At 44.2% G+C, this 21,789-nt stretch overlaps 1 protein-coding gene across 4 annotated transcripts in view; it reads right to left on the bottom strand.

Moving 5' to 3' along the window:
• Positions 1-738: 738 nt before the first annotated feature.
• Positions 739-21,789, bottom strand: part of ZNRF3 (zinc and ring finger 3) — a 215,182-nt gene continuing 194,131 nt past the window's right edge. For 3 of the 4 annotated variants that reach the window (XM_043529314.1, XM_037878693.2, XM_043529315.1), the window contains 6 exons: positions 17,648-17,779; positions 15,863-15,973; positions 9,049-9,216; positions 4,954-5,056; positions 2,427-4,169; positions 1,244-1,764 (listed from right to left, as the gene is read on the bottom strand). In XM_043529314.1, coding sequence (XP_043385249.1) covers positions 1,721-1,764; positions 2,427-4,169; positions 4,954-5,056; positions 9,049-9,216; positions 15,863-15,973; positions 17,648-17,779 — 2,301 coding nt within the window. In that variant the 3' untranslated portion in view covers positions 1,244-1,720. Of the gene's footprint in view, positions 1,765-2,426; positions 4,170-4,953; positions 5,057-9,048; positions 9,217-15,862; positions 15,974-17,647; positions 17,780-21,789 lie in introns of all 4 variants that reach the window. The other variant, XM_037878692.2, reaches the window with a different exon arrangement.

Raw genomic sequence — 21,789 nt, 5'->3', positions numbered from 1 at the left:
TTTGGGGTGTGAATGTGGAGTGAGTAAGGTTTGTTTTGTAATCAATAAAGAGCATTTAGAGTATTATACACCAACACAGTGTCCAGTATCTGCCTGCTCCTCATCCCGTAGGGAGACCTCTATTGCGGGTCTAACACTTCTTGTTTACAGTATCACTGGAAAGTGAGAACCGGTGTTTGCATGGCACTGTTGTAGCCGGCGTCGCAAGATATTTACATGCCAGATGCGCTAAAGATTCATATGTCCATTTATGCTTCAACCACCATTCCAGGGGGCATGCCTCCATGCTGATGATGGATTCTGCTTGATAACAACACAAAGCAGTGTGGACTGACGCATTTTCATTTTCATAATCCTAGTCAGATGCCACCAGCAGAAGGTTGATTTTCTTTTTTGGTGCTTTGGGTTCTGTAGTTTCCGCATTGGAGTGTTGCTCTTTTAAGCCTTCTGAAAGCGTGCTCCATATGCTCATCCCTCTCAGATTTTGGAAGGCACTTCAGATTCTTAAACCTTGGGTCGAGTGCTGTAGCTATCTTTAGAAATCTCACATCGGTACCTTCTTTGAGTTTTGTCAAATCTGCAGTGAAAGTGTTCTTAAAATGAACATGTGCTGAGTCATCATCCAAGACTACTAGAACATGAAAAATATGGCAGAATGCGGGTAAAACAGAGCTGGAGACATACAATTCTCCCTCAAAGAGTTCAGTCACAAATTTAATTAACACTTTTTTTTTTTTTAAATGAGCATCATCATGAGCATGGAAGCATGTCCTCTAGAATTGTGGCCGAAGCATGAAGGGGCATACGAATGTTTAGCATATCTGGCACATAAATACCTTGCAATGCCGGCTACAAAAGTCCCATGCGAACTCCTTTTCTCACTTTCTGGTGACATTGTAAATAAGAAGTGGGCAGCATTATCTCCTGTAAATGTAAACAAACTTGTTTGTCTGAGCAACTGGCTGAACAAGAAGTAGGAATGAGTGGACTTGTAGGCTCTAAAGTTTTGCATTGTTTTGTTTTTGAGTGCAGTTATGTAACAACAACAAAAATCTACATTTGTAAATTGCACTTTCAAAATAAAGAGCTTGCACTACAGTATTTGTATGAGGTATTTCTTGTGTTTTTACAGTGAAAATATTTGTAATAAAAATAAATATAAAGTGAAGACCGTACACTTTGAAATCAATATATTTGAAAATGTAGAAAAACATGCAAAAATATTTAATAAATTTCAATTGGTATTCTATTGTTTAATAGTGTGATTAAAACTATTAATCACGATTAATTTTTTTAATCACGATTAATTTTTTTTTGAGTTAATCGCATGAGTTAACTATGATTAATTGACAGCCCTAATATCTATACATGCGGTGTCTTGTTTAATGCAGCAGTGTTACCTGCCAGTAAGAGCTGGCACAATGGTTTTAAAAAAATATATATTTACAGAACACTTTTTGTCACTAGTATAAAAATGGCACTAGAGCTCAGAGCTGCTCCACGTCGGCTTTGTTCACTTACACAAACCCAGGACTGAAGGATGCATCAAGCTGGCAAGGAATGGAGGGGAGGCTCAGTCCAGCTGGGGTGCGGGAGGGGCTTCTCTACATTACCACTTTTGTGTGTTTGTCAAAGCTAAAAAAGTTTGAAAGAAAGTCCAGCATCATTTGGAATCTCCATAAAAAGCTCTCCTTGTCTATCTGTGGCAGTCTGGCCAGGTCTAGTCGCCCATTTGGCTTCTTTCCAGGGGATGAGATCCAGAGCCTGAAGGAATAAAAGAATTATTAGACATAACGCAGGCACATCCAAGAAAAAGGCCTGGGGAAGGAGAAGCCCAAGTGGTGATTCTTCCTCTGCCACTAATTACTTTGTCACCAGTCCAGACTCGTTCCCACAAACACTTCGAGGCATCGGGGGGACCTGCACCTCCCTCCCGTTCCATGCACTCTCCTCTGAGGCTATCCCAGACTTTCCATTATTCCTTTTCATCCTCCTTAGGGTCACCAGTCTCCTCACCTACCCCACGCATGGCACGTTGGCCTTTTCTGCACTGACCATTTTTCCTGAGTTTCCCACTGCTTCAGCTCCACTGGCTGTGGCAATGGTGGTAGCCCTAGTTTAGATCAGGTGCCAGCAGCCACTTGTGTTTTCACCATTGGTGTCTAGAGCTGCTATGAGCATGGCTAGATGGCACATCAGCACTCCCAGCAATGAAACTGCAGCAGGGGAGCAATGGAGGACATTTTCTGAGGAGAAGAGGCTGATATAGGCAGTAACTATGAGCAGTTTCCCTTCTCCAGAGAGTGAGCTGTAACTTCCATGATGTGTGGACCATCTCTGTGAACACTAGTGCAGCTGACATGGTGCTCTCTTCACCATACTCTGAGACTGAAAGGTGCTGGAGAAAAACCATGTCTGACTCTTACCTGCAGCCTTTGTGGTTGCCGCTGCCTCCTGGGAGCTCGGAGTGGGGTTGTGAAAGAGCATCCTTGTTTCTTCGTCCCGAGAGCAGTTCTGCTGCAGGAAGGACGTTGCCCGGTAGCACACCTCCCTCTCCTCCTGTAGCTCTCCTAGACCTTGGTGGTGTAGATGAGCATCCATTTCAGGCGTCCCATCCCAGGAACTACAGCCGCCATGGGTCCCTCGACACTCTAACGGCAGGACTAGCTCACAGTCTCTGTCCTCAGGAATGATAGGGATGCGCTGACCTATGTCACGCACCCCCCTACAGCAGCTTGGCAAGGCCTCATCAGGAAGTGTGTACTGTACACTCACCGCATAGTCCTCTGTGTAGCAGCCACCAGCTCCGCTGCTACCGGTGCCACCACAGGCAACCTGCTGCTCTTCATAGAAGCAGCAGGGCAAGCCCTCATATTTCACCCCATCTGTCCTATGCAAGTGGTCTGAGTTAACACTATACAAGCCTTGGGAACTACCTGGCTGCTGTTCCAGCCCCGGGCCACACCCTCCCCAAAGTGGGGAGCCCAAGAAGAGTGCACCGCAGTCTGTTGTCCCACTGCTGGGCTCCAGGGCAGCGTGCTGGAGCTCAAAGCAGCAAGCACATGCTTGTTCCATCAGAGGTCCTGCTACTTCTGGACCTTTCCAGTTCCTTTTAACATCCAAGGCAGCACTGGGAGTAGCCTCGAGGCCTCCCTCTGAGGTAGTGCCATTTGAATCCCTGTGCTCTAGTGAGGAATTACTGCTGTAGTTCATCTCCATGCTGCAGTTGGAAAGTTGGTCCCCTGAGGAAGAAGCTGGCACAGGCCGACAGTCAGCACCCAGCAGAGCGTGCCCACGTGCCAGAATCTCGTCCTGATGGGGGCCCTCTAGGAGAACAATCGCCCCTCGGTTTGTGCCACCAGCATCCCCTACTCGGCAGGGGCTCTTGCTGCGGTAAATATAAGGGTCATAGTCACTGCTCAGAGAACTACGGAAGGTGGAACAGCTCCCATAGACCCCCTGGTTGCTGACCTCTGTACAGTCAACCATGGAATCACTGGAGGAGCAGTGGCACTGGCCAGAACTGCTGCTGCTGCTGTCACTGCCCGGGCAGTCAGCCAGGTAACCACTGCACACTGAGCGGTGACCATGATAGCAGCTGAAACTGGAGGTGCTGCCACTCTCCAAGCGGGAGGAGGGCATTACATGTACCACAGGAGGGAACAGCATGCTGCCACCAGGCTGGAAGGCACGGGAGGGACCCTTTGAGGCAATGCCAGCTGGAGGCTGTCCATCTTGCTCAGGGTAGCTAAGGCCTTGGAAGTAGTAGTGCTGGTACATGGTCTCATACTGGGAAAAACAAGCTGCTTTGGAGAAGTTACGTCCATTGAACTTGGGCCTTCGGAAGGTATGAGCTGGAGAATAAGCTCTGTGCTCCAGGCCACAGCGATGTGTGTTCAAGGCATGATCCAAGTGAACAGGCTGGTAACTTTGGATGTAAGTAGGGGACTGTGCTGGGTACAGGCTCTGCTCACCATGCCGGTCCACTGTAAGTACCGTGATGGGATTTCCATGGGGGTCCATGCTAGTCCGGGTGGGATATGCAGTTATCTGGCTGGTCCTGTGCACTCGGCCAGGATAATGAACTGGCAGGATCACCCTCTGCTGCCGGCTGCGCACTGGGTTGGTGGATTCCAAACATACCGGACCTGGGTTTCCCTTCTTTTGTTCTGGATGGGGAGAAAAGCAAACAGTGTGTCCTGGAAATGCAGCCACTCTGCTGAGGGTTTGTTACCTGGCAGACTGCGACAGTGAGTAAAAGTGCCAGCCTGCTCCAGAGAAGTGACACAACCAACACAAGCACACTTACCCAGAAGTTCTTTGAAACACCTGGGTCTACTGGCCAGGGAAGGAAGAGCAATGACTTCAGCTCCTTCCTCTGCATAAGCAAATATGCTGCCTATTCAGCATTCCCAGCCCTCTGGGTTAGGAACACTGATCTCTGCCCACCTTTTTCCATTCTTCTTACAAATTATTTAAATGGAAAATGTTTTAAAGTCAATGAAAGAACCACATTCTATGTTGCTGCACAGAAGAATCTAGGAATTTTACAACTCCCTCCCACATACCAGCTGCTTTTAATTTATTTGCTTTTCTTGATATTTACCCATATAAATACAGTGAACTTGGGTGAATTTTATTTGTGCTTCTTTTCTACACAGACTGATAGATGCTGCCCTCTGGTGGATGTGCCCAGGATAAGAGATATGGTAGGATAGTGTCCTGGCTGTTTTAGGACATGGGGTCACTCTCAAAGAAACTTCTTTAATTGACCTCTGTTACCGGCTGGCATCCTTGAAGGAAGTCCCAGGATTGTATTACAATACAGACCAATCACCAAAGGGATTTTCCTAGGAGTGTATAGAAATACACACAATTTCCCCTCCATCCAGAGAGCTGAGAAGTCCAGAAATGGCCCTACCTGGGTGTGTGCATTTGAAGGGCAATACTTACCTATAATGTTATGGCGGCAGTGGGGGCAGGTATGATGCTGCAGCAGCCAGGGATCCACACATTTTTTGTGGAATCTGTGAGTGCAGGGAATCACCCGCAACTCCTGTTGGGGAGAAAGAAGAAAATTAATTGATTCCCCCTAAAAGGGATGAATACTCACACTCCACACCTAGTTCTTCTGGCTTAGGTACAGATCAGGTCAATTCCCAGCCTCTTACTGGAAGAGGGGAGGAAAAGCCACCAACCTGTGTTAACAAATAACTAAGAGCATAGTTGCTGGAGAGAGTTTGTGCTGATTCACATGGTGAGCATCTCCATGCTCAGCAATGCTGTTAAGCTTCTTTCCCTGTTGCATCCTGTCCTCCTCTCAAGCTACTTTGACACGGTCTCCCACAGTATTCTTGTCAGCAAGTTAAAGAAGTATGGGCTGGATGAATGCACTATAAGGTGGGTAGAAAGTTGGCTAGATTGTCGGGCTCAGCGGGTAGTGATCAATGGCTCCATGTCTAGTTGGCAGCCGGTGTCAAGTGGAGTGCCCCAGGGGTCGGTCCTGGGGCCGGTTTTGTTCAATATCTTCATAAATGATCTGGAGGATGGTGTGGATTACACTCTCAGCAAATTTGCGGATGATACTAAACTAGGAGGAGTGGTAGATACGCTGGAGGGCAGGGATAGGATACAGAGGGACCTAGACAAATTGGAGGATTGGGCCAAAAGAAATCTGATGAGGTTCAATAAGGATAAGTGCAGGGTCCTGCACTTAGGACGGAAGAACCCAATGCACCGCTACAGACTAGGGACCGAATGGCTAGGCAGCAGTTCTGCGGAAAAGGACCTAGGGGTGACAGTGGACGAGAAGCTGGATATGAGTCAACAGTGTGCCCTTGTTGCCAAGAAGACCAATGGCATTTTGGGATGTATAAGTAGGGGCATAGTGAGCAGATTGAGGGACGTGATCGTTCCCCTCTATTCGACATTGGTGAGGCCTCATCTGGAGTACTGTGTCCAGTTTTGGGCCCCACACTACAAGAGGGATGTGGATAAATTGGAGAGAGTCCAGCGATGGGCAACAAAAATGATTAGGGGTCTGGAACACATGACTTATGAGGAGAGGCTGAGGGAACTGGGATTGTTTAGTCTGCAGAAGAAAAGAATGAGGGGGGATTTGATAGCTACTTTCAACTACCAGAGAGGTGGTTCCAGAGAGGATGGTTCTAGACTATTCTCAGTGGTAGAAGAGGACAGGACAAGGAGTAATGGTCTCAAGTTGCAGTGGGGGAGGTTTAGGTTGGATATTAGGAAAAACTTTTTCACCAAGAGGGTGGTGAAACACTGGAATGCGTTACCTAGGGAGGTGGTGGAATCTCCTTCCTTAGAAGTTTTTAAGGGCAGGCTTGACAAAGCCCTGGCTGGGATGATTTAGTTGGGGATTGGTCCTGCTTTGAGCAGGGGGTTGGACTAGATGACCTCCTGAGGTCCCTTCCAACCCTGATATTCTATGATTCTACTCTTTCCTCTAAAACCTCTAACCTACCTCCAGCAGCACCCAACAGTTCTACCTAGTTTTGTGCTCTTTCTGGCAGGGTTTCCTATGGCCACATTCACTGTTGTTCACGTGCAGTGTTGAATTACTGTAGCAGTTATTTTATTTTTTGATGTCTGACAAAGGGTGTATTTTTTATTTGAGGGGAGGAAATTTTAAAAAAGGCAGTGTCTCCTTTTTATTTATCCAGTGTCTTCAAACTTCACGCTGAGATTTTAGATTGCCCCTTCCCTTTGGGCCATGCTCTTTGATTCATTCCCTTCCTTAGTTCCTGAGTGTTGTCATAGAGGAGACGGCAACCAGGCACTTTTCACTATGGCACTAACACGGATGGAGGCTGAGAAGTTAGAAGTCATTTTCTGCAACTTTGAGCTTCTTCCAAGGTATTTCCTCTGTAAGGAGGTGAGACGATGATTTGGTGAACCTACCTCATGTAAAATGGTAAAGGCCATGGTAAATGGTAAAGGCCTAAGTGACCTTAATGGATCATACATACACATGTATCACATATTAGCTAGTAATATATATAAGCAAATGCATAATCAATATAAATGTAGGCCTAGTTTAGTGTGGTTCATCAGATCTTTGAATAATCCTTTTTTGGGAAGAAATGCAAAACAAGGTTTTTGGCTTACTAAGTATCCTGTTATTTCACTCCTTAGAATGCCTCTGATTTGGGTATGAGGTTCCAAGGATGAAGTAAGAATGAGAGATTATGATGACCCAGCCAAATATAATCAGGGTAAACACAGGAAGTCCCCAAAGTCTCTGTCAAACATTGATAGTTTTGTTACTGCTAATAAATAGATACATTATACAATTTAGAGTGTAAGGCAGAATCTTGTATTTGGTCATAAAACATCAGATCAGAGGAGAGGGGCGTTTGATACAAGGTCTCATCTTGGGTATAAAAGAATGTACTCAGACTTAAGTCTTCGCCTTTGTTTGTGTACAGCCATCTCTGTATATACTCAGTCAGTTCACTGGCTGGCCATCGTCAACTGATTACTGGGGCGTGGCACTTTGTACCTATTCTGAAATAACCCTGTTCCTTGGATGGGAACTCTGAAATTAGCAGTGGTTTTCGCTTTGCTAGATTTGTAAAGTAACCTATGGATCTGAAAACATCCTTACATCCTGATCTTATTTCGTATCTCACTCTTTAAAAGCAGCCCACACATCAAGAGTGCAGTTCCTAGAGCAACACTTTACTGCTCTCTGGCAATGACTTTGCCTTTGACAGCACATTCTGACGCAGCACTGCAAGATTGTACAAACTGCTTTGCTGAGGCTGCTTGTACATTGGCCTTACCTTCAGCCGAACAGAAACTGAAGCTATGTACCAGCCAGCTCCTCAACAACTTTCCCAAGAGCCATCAGTAAGCTTGGAAGATACCACACTCTAAGCTGCCAAACAGTTTACTTATCTTGGCAGCATGTTAAACAATCAAGTGCAAATCAATCACAGAGTGGATGTGTGAATTAAGAAAGCCAGTGCAGCATATGGTTGCCTTCATCATTGAATCTGGAAGCAACATGAAATCTATTTAGATGCAAATCTAAATCTATAACGCTGTTGTCTTCATGATATTGCTCTACAGGTGTGAAACATGGACCTGTTATCAATGGCACATTAAAAAGCTTGGAAGTTTCCACTTGTGACACCTACAATGACTGCTGGGCACCAAACGGCAGGACCAGGTATCCCACACAGAAGTCTTAGTGCAAGCTGGTTCGGCTGATATTGAAGGTCATTTGATTTTGATTTGTTACCAGCTGAGATGGACTGGTTATGTAATTTGTATGCCTGAGACCCATTTATCAAACAAATTCTACATATGAATTAAGATTGAGCAACTACAGGCACGGAGTGCAGATGAAACACTTCTAAAGATACTCAAACAAAATCTGCACCCAAGAAATATTTCTGACTCTATCTTTGAGTATTACATGGTACCAGGCTGTCAGGGTGGCTGTCCATGACTTTGATAAGAACTGCATTGCATAGCTGGGAGCAAAGTGTCATGTATGGAAACATGAAGCTCAATCAACACAAATAGACAAATGACTCTGGTCAGTGCGGTCAGTGTTGTTCTTCCTGAATCGGTCTACGGAGCCATGAGATGATCCACTCATACAAAGTGTAATTGCTGACATAGTTCTTGAAATCAGGGTGATCCAGTACTTATTTATTGTCGAGGTCCAAATTTCTTGGTCAAGGTATAGTCACAGTTCAGACACCAGAGAAAATAATAATAAAAAATAACAATAATGATAAGTAAATAAAGAGATTTCGGGGTCCACTCAAAAGCATCTGGCAGTCTGCATTTGGCCCATGGTGCACCTATTAACTACCCCGGTCTATCAGATCCAGTTTTGGAGAGGAAGCCCTCCCTACACTTTCAGCAGGATGCAATCAACACTGCCACACCTCCTACCCACTGATCCCCACCCTTGGTTCATGTGCCACCAAATACACATCTGGTGACAACTGTGCCAAAACTGACCCAGCATCATCAACCAACCAGATTAGAGAAACTGCTTTCTTTTACCTCCCCATCAATGTATTTCTCCAGGCAGATGGCACAGTCAGATGTTGAACTGCTGCTTAGTGTGTCCAGGGCTCCACAGCTTCCTTCACGGTGACCCTTACTTTTGGACTTGAACTTCCTGGTTTCCATCTTTTCCAGTGCCTGCACTGCAAGCCTGTTCATGGAATTCTACAATATAAAACACAACGTTGCTGCTTGAGGGATTGAGGCAATTGGAATAGCAGAAAAATAATGCCGTTCCTAACCATTAACATCTGTAACGATATCCCCTCAGGCTGAGATGGGTGTCAAGTCTCATAAGCTAAGCAGATCCTGATTAGGCTTCTCTCTATGTGGAAGATACCCTGGAAATGAAATGCACTACAGGGAGGAGTGTGGGTGATCAACTTATCCCTGAGCTAAACATTCTCTGTGCAAACAGAACACAGTCCTAACCAGTTAAAACAAAAAAACAAAAAACCAACCAAACAACACCCATGCGTGTGTGAGCACGCACCACACACAGCACTTGAAGAGAAGTAGTTTTCCAAACCTGAAAAAAAAATGAGTAAAACTGATTGAGAGGAAAAACTTAAACAGAAAAATGTGAGTGATAATTGGAATTGTTTAAGAATATTTTATTTTGCTAGATCCCCAAAACACCTACAGTTCTACAATCACAAAAGAAGACTTCCTCAATTAAAAAGCCATTCTGACTAAAAAGAGGAATGGAAGCACCACTACAAAACAAAAAAATATATTTAGCAAATGAGGAAATTGATAGCAAAAACTATAAAATAGAAATTGATAAAGGAAGTCAAAAGTGCCAAGGAAAAGTCTTTCGATAGCAGGGTTAAGGACAATAAAAAGGAATAATGAAACGGGGAAAAAATCCCAGTAATAAGCCTGTTACTAGAAATGGTAAAATTGTCAATCAATCAGAAAAGGCAAGTATTCAAGACATACTTTTGTTCTCTATTTTGAGAAAAAGACCAATGACAAAATACTTTCTAGTTCGACAGTAACTAGGTAAGATGTTATACAGCATCTATTAAAAGACAGACAGACACAGGCCATTTAGACCCAGCGGTTTCAATTCTTTGGTAAGCTGGGCTCAATTCAAAGTTAAGGCTGTGTGTCTGTCATGAAGGTCACAGATTCCATGAGTTTCTGTGACCTCTGCAGCAGCCGGTGCGGCTGGCTCCAGAGCTGGGGCAGTCTCATGCTACCACCCCCTCCCACTCCCAGCAGCGGTAGTTTGGATGTGGGAGGGGGCACAGGACTGGGGTGCATGGCGGTGCTTACCTCAGGAGGGCTTCCCGGAAGTGACCGGTATGTGTCTGCAGCTCCTAGGTGGAGCAGCTCTGCATGCTGCCCCTGCCTGTAGGCACCCAACCTCCACAACTCCCACTGGCTGCAGTTCCTGGCCAATGGGAGCTGCGGAGCCATCGCTCATGGCAGGGGCAGCGCACGGAGCCCCATAGCCTTCACTCCCTCTAGGAGCTGGCAGGGACATGCCGGCCACTTCCACGGAGCCGTGCGCAGCTGGGTAGGCAGCCTGCCAGCCCTGCCAACCCTCCTACCCCACCACCAGCAGGGGTTTCAGGCTGCACACCCCACGCCAAAGCACCTGTAGCCCCCCAGTCCAAGTTTTAATTAGGGGTATATAGTACAAGTCATGGGCCGTGAATTTTTGTTTACTGCCCATGACCTGTCTATGACTTTTACTAAAAATTATCTGTGACTAAAACATAGCTTTATCAAAGTACATGTGCTGTAATTCAGCAAATACAAGCTCACACATCTAGGAAGAAATAATGTAGGTTACACACACAGGATGGAAGAATGTATTTTGGAAAGCACGGGTTCTGAGAAGAACTTAGGGGTCAAATGGACAATCAATTGAACTGCATTTGTGTGACGCAGTGGCTAAGAGAGCGAAGATGATCTCTGCATGTATAAAAGCAGAGGAATGATGACTAGGAGCAGGTAGGTGGTACCACCTGAGTATATGGAATTGGTGAAACCATTACTGAAAACTGCGCCCGGATCCGGATCCACCTTTCAAAAAGGATGTTGAAAAACTGGAAAGTGGTCAGAAAAGAGTTTCAAGAATGATCTAAGGTCTGGAAAATCTGCCTTAGACAGTGAGAAGGTAAGAAGATCAGTCTGTTTGGTTGACCCAAGAGAAGATAAGAGGTGACATGATTGCGATTTATAAGCACTTACATGGGGAGAAAATTTTAGATAGTACAGGGCTTTTTAATCTCACATTCAAAGGCATAACAGGATCCAATGGCTGGAAGCTGAAGCTAGAAAACAAATGTGTACCTTATTTCCAGTCTGAATTTAACTGTGAGGGTAATTACCATTAGAACAACTTAAGGGATGTGGTTGATTCTCCATCATGTGAAATATTTAAATCAAGACTGAATGTCTTTCTAAAAGACCTGCTTTAGCTCAGCCAGATGATACAGCCTTGACACAGGAATTAATGGGTAAAATTCAATGGCCTGTGTTGTGCAGGAAGTTGTACTAGATGATCATATGGTTCCTTATGGCTTTTAAATCTCTGAATCTATGACCCAATATGGGATATACTCTTTTATAGGAACAACAAGGAGTCCAATGGCACCTTAAAGACTAATAGGTTTATTTGAGCACAAGCTTTCGTGGGTAAAAACCTCATTTCTTCAGATGCTCATTCACCTGCATGTCTACTAATGTGATATATGCCATCATGTGCCAGCAATGCCCCTCTGCCATATACATTGGCCAAACTGCTACCCAAGATCCATAAACCTGGAAACCCTGCATGCCCCATCATCTCAGGCATCGGCACTCTTACAGCAGGATTATCTGGCTATTTGGACTCTCCCCTCAGACCCTACGCTACCAGCACTCCCAGCTATCTTCGAGACATCACCGACTTCCTGAGGAAACTACAATGCATTGGTGATCTTCCTGAAAACACCTTCCTGGCCACCATGGATGCAGAAGCTCTTTATATCAATATTCCACATGAGGATGGACTACAAGCCGTCAGGAACAGTATCTCCGATAATGTCACGGCAAACCTGGTTTGTGACTTTGTGACTTTGTCCTTACCCACAACCATTTCAGATTTGGGGACAACTTATACCTTCAAGTCACTGGCACTGCCGTGGGTACCCGCATGGCCCCACAGGACGCCAACATCTTTATGGCTGACTTAGAGCAACACTTCCTCAGCTCTCATCCCCTAGCGCCCCTCCTCTACTTGCGCTACACTGATGACGTCTTCATCATATGGACACACGGAAAGGAGGCCCTTGAAGAATTCCACCTGGATTTCAACAATTTCCACCCCACCATCAACCTCAGCCTGGACCAGCTCACACAAGAGATCCACTTCCTGGACAATATAGTGCAAATAAGTGATGGTCACAAACACCACCCTATACCGGAAACCTACTGACTGCTATACTTACCTACATGCCTCCAGCTTCCATCCAGGACACATCACACGATCCATTGTCTACAGCCAAGCCCTAAGATACAACCGAATTTGCTCCAATCCCTCAGACAGAGACAAACACCTACAAGATCTTTATCAAGCATTCTTAAAACTACAATACCCACCTGGGGAAGTGAGGAAACAGATTGACAGAGCGAGACAGATACCCAGAAATCACCTACTACAGGACAGGCCCCACAAGGAAAATAACACCACTGGCCATCACGTACAGCCCCCAGCTAAAACCTCGCCTGCACATGTCAACGATCTACAACCTATCCTGGAAAACGATCTCTCACTCTCACAGACTTTGGGAGACAGGCCAGTCCCCGCTTACAGACAGCCCCCCAACCTGAAGCAAATACTCACCAGCAACTACACACCACACCACAGAAACACTAACCCAGGAACCAATCCCTGTAGCAAACCTCGTTGCCTACTCTGTTCCCATATCTACTCTAGTGACACCATCAGAGGACCCAACCACATCAGCCACACCATCAGAGGCTCATTCAACTGCATGTCTACTAATGTTATATATGCCATCATGTGCCAGCAATGACCCTCTGCCATGTACATTGGCCAAACCGGACAGTCCCTACGTAAAAGAATAAATGGACACAAATCGGACATCAGGAATGGTAACATACAAAAGCCAGTAGGAGAACACTTCAATCTTCCTGGACATTCGATAACAGATTTAAAAGTAGCTGTGCTTGAACAAAAAAAACTTCAGAAACAGCCTTCAAAGAGAAACAGCAGAACTAAAATTCATTTGCAAATTTAACACCATTAATTTGGGCTTGAATAAGGACTGGGAGTGGCTGGCTCATACAGAAGCAGCTTTGCCTCTCCTGGAATTGACACCTTCTTATCTACTGTTGGGAGTGGACTACATCCACCCTGATCGAATTGGCCCTGTCAGCACTGGTTCTCCACTTGTGAGGTAACTCCCTTCTCTTCATGTGTCAGTATATTTATGTCTGCATCTGTAACTTTCACTCCATGCATCTGAAGAAATGAGGTGTTTACCCACGAAAGCTTATGCTCAAATAAATCTGTTAGTCTTTAAGGTGCCACTGGACTCCTTGTTGTTTTTGTCTATACAGACTAACACGGCTACCCCCTGACACTTGACTACTCTTTTATAGGTCAGTGCAGACCTAAGTTCCCTTTAAGCTGCGCAGCAGGCTATCAAGGGCCACGTAGGTGGGGGGACTGGCACCTCTCCCCCAGTTCTAGAGCAGCTGCGGCGAGAAAGGGCTGTGGGGGGGCCCCTCTCTCCATGTTGCAGCCCCAGGGCAGCCTGCACCCCAAACCCCTCCGGGCCACTATGGATGTAGAAGCCCTCTACACCAACATTCCACACAAAGATAGATTACAAGCTATCAGGAACAGTATCCCCGATAATGTCACTGCAAACCTGGTGGCTGAACTTTGTGACTTTGTCCTTACCCACAACTATTGCACATTTGGGGACAATATATACCTTCAAGTCAGCGGCACTGCTATGGGTAACCACATGGCCCCACAGTATGCCAACATTTTTATGGCTGCCTTAGAACAACGCTTCCTTAGCTCTCGTCCCCTAACGCCCCTACTCTACTTGCACTACATTGATGACATCTTCATCATCTGGACCCATGGAAAAGAATCCCTTGAGGAATTCCACCATGATTTCAACAATTTCCATCCCACCATCAACCTCAGCCTGGTCCAGTCCACACAAGAGATCCACTTCCTGGACACTATGGTGCTGATAAGCGATGGTCACATAAACATCACCCTATACCGGAAACCTACTGACCGCTATTCCTACCTACATGCCTCCAGCTTTCATCCAGACCACACCACACGATCCATTGTCTACAGCCAAGCTCTACGATACAACCGCATTTGCTCCAACCCCTCAGACAGAGACAAACACCTACAAGATCTCTATCAAACATTCTTAAAACTACAATACGCACCTGCTGAAGTGAAAAAACAGATTGACAGAGCCAGAAGAGTACCCAGACGTCACCAACTACAGGATAGGCCCAACGAAGAAAATAACAGAACGCCAATAGTTGTCGCCTTCAGCCCCCAACTAAAACCTCTCCAGTGCATCATCAAAGACCTACAACTTACCTGAAAAATGATCCCTCACTCTCTCAGATCTTGGGAGACAGACCAGTCCTCGCTTACAGACAGCCCCCGAACCAGAAGCAAATACTCTCCAGCAACCACACACCACACAACAGAACCACTAACCCAGGAACCTATCCTTGCAACTACGCCCGATGCCAACTCTGTCCACATATTTATTCAAATGACACCATCATAGGACCTAACCACATTAGCCACGCCATCAGGGGCTCGTTCACCTGCACACCTACCAAAGTGATATATGCCATCATGTGCCAGCAATGCCCCTCTGCCATGTACATTGGCCAAACAGGACAGTCTCTACGCAAAAGAATAAATGGACACAAATCTGACATCAGGAATCATAACATTCAAAAACCAGTAGGAGAACACTTCAGCCTCTCTGGCCACTCAGTAACAGATTTAAAGGTGGAAATTTTGAAACAGAAAAGCTTCAAAAACAGACTCCAACGAGAAACTGCTGAGCCTGAATTAATATGCAGACTAGATATCATTAACTTGGGTTTGAAGAGAGATTGGGAGTGTGTGGGTCAATACACATATTGAATCTATTTCCCTATGTTAAGTATCCTCACACCTTCTTGTCAACTGTCTAAATGGGCCATCTTGATTATCACTAAAAAGTTTTTTTCTCCTGCTGATAATAGCTTATCTTAATTAATTAGCCTCTTACTCCACCTTTTCATGATCTCTGTATGTATATATATAACTTCTTACTATATGTTCCACTGTATGCATCTGATGAAGTGGGCTGTAGCCCACGAAAGCTTATACTCAAATAAATTTGTTAGTCTCTAAGGTGCCACAAGGACTCCTGTTCTTTTTGAGGATACAGACTAACACGGCTGCTGTTCTGAAACCTATCCTTTGTTAGAATTCATCAACACCATTCCGATCAATTTCTCTCCCTCCTCCACGTGGGAATAACAACAGAGTTTCTGTAGCACTCCCAGCCCAAGGGATCAACTTATCAAGCACAGCAGAGTATAGCAGGTCTCTTAGTAAAGTTCCACACCTTTTCAAAGTGCCATGCATCTTTGGATAATACCCTTTTCACAAAGATTGTTTTTCCAGACACTGAACCCTTCTCTCTCTTCAACAGCACTGACCCAACTCTCTAGAAGAGGCAGGGACAGCAGTCAGAGTGCAAGGAAAGTATCATTATTGATCCTGAGCTCAGGCAGCTCTTACCTGACTACGTCGCTGCTTCAGTTTGATCTTGACGAGAAGAATGAGGCAAACGAGAGAGACCACCACAAAAAAGGCGAGGAAAATCCCCATGTCAAAGTACTCTGTGGGTTGCTTAGAAGTGAAGAAGACAGAAGAAGTTTAACTTACCTCCCCAGGCAGATCACATTCAAATCCATTCCTAGGCCCTTCAAATCCATTTCCCCCTTCTCTAATTTCTTGATGATTATGATTTCCATGAATGCACTGAGGGCATGAACTACATTGTTGGAAAAAGCCACTGGATATGTTAGCCTCTCTCTTGACCTGTTGCTCATGAGCCCTGATGCATGAGCCAGAATCTTAAGTCAGTATCTTTGAGTGAGGTCAACTAATATCATTTTATAAGATGCCATAAACTTAATAGTGAATAGTCAGGGGCGTACTCTACATGCAGGGATATAGCGAACAATCAGAAAAAAAATGGGAGGAAGTCGCATTTATCACGGGAATGTAAGCTTGTGATGGGCCACAGTTATGACCAGCCTTAGAGTATAAGGTTTACAGCAGCTCTGAACTCAATGCTGGTTCTACAAACAACAGGTTTCACCAGAGTGAATCACAGTTACCAACAGCTCCAGTGGGTTTTTGGTATAATTCAATTTCTGAAGCAAGTAAAATCAACATGTCTGAGTCCTCAGCAAAGTACCGATTGCTCAAATGAGTCATGCTTCCTAATACAGCTGGTGCTTTAGGAATACAGTAAAAATGAACTAGAAACTTGGTCTACACGCAAAAAGAAAAGGAGTACTTGTGGCACCTTAGAGACTAACCAATTTATTTGAGCATGAGCTTTCGTGAGCTACAGCTCACTTCATTGGACACATACTGTATTCAGTACAGTATGCATCCGATGAAGTGAGCTGTAGCTCACGAAAGCTTCTGCTCAAATAAATTGGTTAGTCTCTAAAGTGCCACAAGTACTCCTTTTCTTTTTGCGAATACAGACTAACACGGCTGTTACTCTGAAATTGGTCTACACGGATTTTTATAAAAACAAGGAGGAGTCCGGTGGCACCTTAAAGACTAACAGATTTATCTGGGCATAAGCTTTCGTGGATAAAAACCCACTTCTTCAGATGCATCATCAGGCTGTCAGATGCATTTCGTTTTTTACCCAAGAAAGCTTATGCCCAAATAAATCTGTTAGTCGTTAAGGTGCCACCAGACTCCTTGTTGTTTTGGTGGATACAGACTAACATGCTACCCGTCTGATACTTGGCACTGATTTTTATGTTCTCTTTTCTCATATAAATTACATGTAGGAAGTGTTCAAGATGTCTTGGGAATATCCATTCTAGATTGGAAAATGAATAAAGTCTCAGATTTCTTTGTTAATCCATGTGTGAAAAATGTAATCAAGAAATGTTCACTAACATCAGACAGACTGCTTTCCTGGGAGTTCATCCCTGTAGAATACAATAATTAGTTTTGTTTTTTTTTTAAATGTAAATGTTTTGTTTTCTTTATTAATGGACAATTATAATACAAATCCCCCCCGCTCCCCCCCCCGGCAATCCCTGTGTAATAAATATAGGGCCCAGACTGTGAACCTCCTCCTTAACACTGGTGAGATGTTACTCACTTGAGAAATCCCATGGAAGTCAGTGATACTTTCTGAGTGAGTAACTAACTGTTCTCCAGTCAGCACTCATGGAAAGCATCACATTACATGTTATCAATCAATGCTGTTAACAGGTGCTACATGAAGCAACAGCAACACAATCCCCACTGCACACTAAGTCTCACCCGTGGGGGCCGGTGCTGAATCCTTGCGCGTGCCACTTTCTGCTTGTTAACTATGTTCATCAGTTTGACAGCATCAGCCCCCTTCACATACACCACTGGCCTCTTCAAAGGGTCTTCTGAGCCCTGGTTCAGCTAGAAGAGAACACAGTAAAATTCCACTAAATAGATTTATTTCAGACCAGCAATTCTCTTTTCAAGAGAAGGAGAGGAGACCATGGTAAATGAAGATAGCACTTGATACACCACCACTTGTCCTTTTATATGCATCCTTTCATCCGAGAATTTCAAAACACTTTACAAACATAAAATTAAGTTAAAAACTTGAGTTAAAATTAGGGCTGTCGATTAATCGTAGTTAACTCATGCAATTAACTCAAACAATTAATCACCATTTAAAACATTTATCGTGATTAATCACAGTTTTAGTTGTGCTGTTAAACAATAGAGTACCAATTGAAATTTATTAAATATTTTTGGATGTTTTTCTACATTTTCAAATATAATGATTTCAATTACAACACAGAATACAAAGTCTACAGTGCTCACTTTATATTATTATAAATATTTGCACTGTAAAAATGATAAAAGAAATAGTATTTTTCAATTCACCTCATACAAGTACTATAAGTGCAATTTCTTTATCGTGAAAGTGTGCAACTTACAAACGTAGATTTTTTTTGTTGCATAATTGCACTCAAAAACAAAACAATGTAAAACTTTAGCGCCTACAAGTCCACACAGTCCTACTTCTTGTTCAGCCAATTGTTAAGACAAACAAGTTTGTTTACATTGACAGGAGATACTGCTGCATGCTTCTTATTTACAATGTCACCTGAAAGTGAGAACAGGCGTTCACATGGCACTGTTGCAGCTGGCATCGCAAGATATTTACATGCCAGATGCGCTAAAGATTCGTATGTCTCTTCATGCTTCATCCACCATTCCAGGGGACAAACATCCATGCTGATAACTGGTTCTGCTCAATAATGATCCAAAGTAGTGCAGACTGATGCATGTTCATTTTCATCATCTGAGTCAGATGCCACCAGCAAAAGGTTGATTTTCTTTTTTAGTGGGTCTTGTTCTGTAGTTTCCACATCAGAGTGTTGCTCTTTTAAGCCTACTGAAACATGCTCCACACCTAATCCCTCTCAGATTTTGGAAGGCACTTAAACCTTGCATTGAGTGCTGTTACTATCTTTAGAAATCTCACATTGGTATCTCTGCGTTTTGTCAAATCTGCAACGAAAGTGTTCTTGAAATGAACAACATGTGATGGGTCATCATCTGAGACTGCTATAACATAAAATATATGGTAGAATGCGGCTAAAACAGAGCAGGAGACATACAATTCTCCCCTAAGAGTTCAGTCACAAATTTAATTAATGCATTTTTTTTTTTTTAAACAAGCGTCATGGTGGTGAAGCATGAAGGGGAACACGAATGTTTAGCATATCTGGCACGTAAATACCTTGCAATGCCGACTACAAAAGTGCCATGCGAACGCCTGTTCTTGCTTTCAGGTGACATTGTAAATTAGAAGTGGGCAGCATTATCTCCTGTAAACGTAAACAAACTTGTCTGTCTGAGTGATTGGCTGAACAAGAAGTAGGACTGAGTGGACTTGTAGGCTCTAAAGTTTTACATTGTTTTGCTTTTTAATATCTTTTTTATATACAAAATTCTACATTTGTAAGTTCAACTTTCATGATAAAGAGATTGCACTACAGTACTTGTAATGGGGGAACTGAAAAATACTATTTCTTTTGTTTATTACAGCACAAATATTTGTGATCAACAATACATATATACTGTACACTAACTGAAATTATAGAAAACACCCAAAAATATTTAAATAAATGGTATTCTATTATTGTTTAACAGTGTGATTAATTGCGCTATTCATTATTTTAATCGTGGAGTTAATTTTTTTTTTAATCACTTGACAGCCCTAGTTAAAACTGAATTAATTTTTCAGTTAAAAATCACAAAGTGAGGAAAGGTAAAAGTTAATCTCTTAACCGCAATTTTTACTCAGCTGCAATATGTATGTTTTAATTGTGCATATTTTAGCATAATAATACATTAAACTTCATGCTTAAGAACAAGAATAGAAATACTTTGTATGTTCCAAAAATATTAACTTGGCTGCAGTGTACGTTTTCAAACCTTTTGTGGTTTTTAAACTATATAGTTTTAATGTTATACTAACAATTTTTGTATTTACATTTCCTTGGCTTTCTACAACAATTGAGGACTTTTGAGCTTGTAGAACAGGGGTGGGCAAACTACAGCCCGCGGGATTGCCAGTGGCTGGAATGGGGAACCACGGCCAATGGGAGCTTCGGGGGAAGGAGCCGCAGGCGAAGGTAGCACATGGAGCCCTCTGCCTGCCTCCTCCCACCAGGGGACGCAGGGGCTTGGTGCCAGCCGCTTCCAGGAGCGGTGTGGGGCCAGGGCAAGCAGGGAGCCTGCCTTAGCCCCGTGGTGCATTGCTGCCACTCTAGAGCTGCTCCAGGTAAGCGGCACTGGGCCGGAGCTCACACCCCGAACCTCTCCTGCACCCCAACCCCCTGCCCTGAGGGCCCTCCTGCACTCCCCACCCCCTCCCTGCACCCCAACCCCCTGCCCTGAGCCCCCTCCTGCACCCCGCACCCCTCCTGCACCCCAGCCCCTTCCTGCACGCTGCACACCCTCCCACACCCCACACTCCCTCCTGCACCCCAACCTCCTGCCCTTGCCCTACATTCATGGCCCTGCATGCAATTTCCCCACCCAGATGTGGCCCTCGGGCCAAAACGTTTGCCCACCTCTGCTGTAGAACATTTATGCAGCACGCATTTCATCAGCAAAATTCAAGTTCCTAGCTTGTGAGCCCTTTGACTTATGAGCTAATAAGTTCTTCTGTCTTCAGCAGCAGAGCTTGTAAACTCACTGATAACAGTTATTTGGCTTCTAATGCTTATTTGAACCAACAAGTACACACTTGGGTCTCAATCTGCAAAGAATTATGCACATGTGTAGTCAATTTGAATTTACCATATATGTCTTCATGTAACGGAGGAATCCTCTGTAATGCAGAGACTAACTTGAAGCGTCAACCATAGCCACAAGCATAGCTGAAACTCAGAATTTTGGCATATAAACTGCTTCCCCTATAAGTGTCCTGGGACCACTGCACAGACCTACTTGAGTACTAAAGTACCCAACCTTAGCAACTTCTAAGCATATAGTATGTAACAGAGTGGGGAAAAAAATCCAGACCAAAGGATTCCTGTTACAAGATAACATATATGCAGTACATTCAAACGGTCTAATCTGACACAGAACTATCATGGGATAGGTAAAGGCACAAGGCCTGACTAGAAGCGGACAGAGATGCAGCTATCCTTGTAACTGCTATACTCTTACACACTTATTTTCCCCTCAAAGGAAATTTTCTGGGCCTGACTCACCCTGGAAATTGTCCCCTAGGACTTCAAGTACTCTGTTGAAATTTAAAGATGAGGGAACAAAATCTATAACACTGATTCTCAGCCGGAGGGTCATGACCCTCAGAAAGCCTCAAACAGGTCAAGAGGTTATAGCCATCCTCCATTTTTTTTATGACTAGATGGGAGAGGGTCCCACAACTTTTTTCTGTTATAACAAGGGGTCACAGTCCAGATAGGTCAGGTGTTCCCAGCCTACTCCACGGTCATGTAGCCTAGTGCCATGGAGAAGCAGTCATGTGACAAATCATACGTCAAGGAGAACACTTGCTTTGCCTTGAGGGATGACAAGCAGTTTGGTCTCAGAACCTGTGACTTTTGCTCATTGGTACAAAATCAACGTGGTCCTCAGGCATAAAAAGCTTGTTAATGTCTTCAAGGACTTCACCAAACTGCTTCTAGCCATCCAACAATGCCTGGGACAGGAAAGCCCTGGAGGTGATCACCACCTCCTATGACAGCAATCATATATGTTTTCTAGCTATAGTAATACCAAGGAGAACAAAAACCATGTTCTAGAACAAAAGGAGTCTCATATACATGAAGGGTATCCTCATGAAAGGATAGGCAAACTCAGAGTGATAACCATCCCAAAATCTCCACTTACAGGATTTTAGTTCAGGGTCTTAACCTGTGTCAGGAGGTGACACA

This window comes from Chelonia mydas, chromosome 15 (genome assembly GCF_015237465.2).
Source record: "Chelonia mydas isolate rCheMyd1 chromosome 15, rCheMyd1.pri.v2, whole genome shotgun sequence".
Taxonomy (NCBI): Eukaryota; Metazoa; Chordata; order Testudines; family Cheloniidae; genus Chelonia; species Chelonia mydas.
This window is presented reverse-complemented; position numbering and strand designations above follow the sequence as displayed.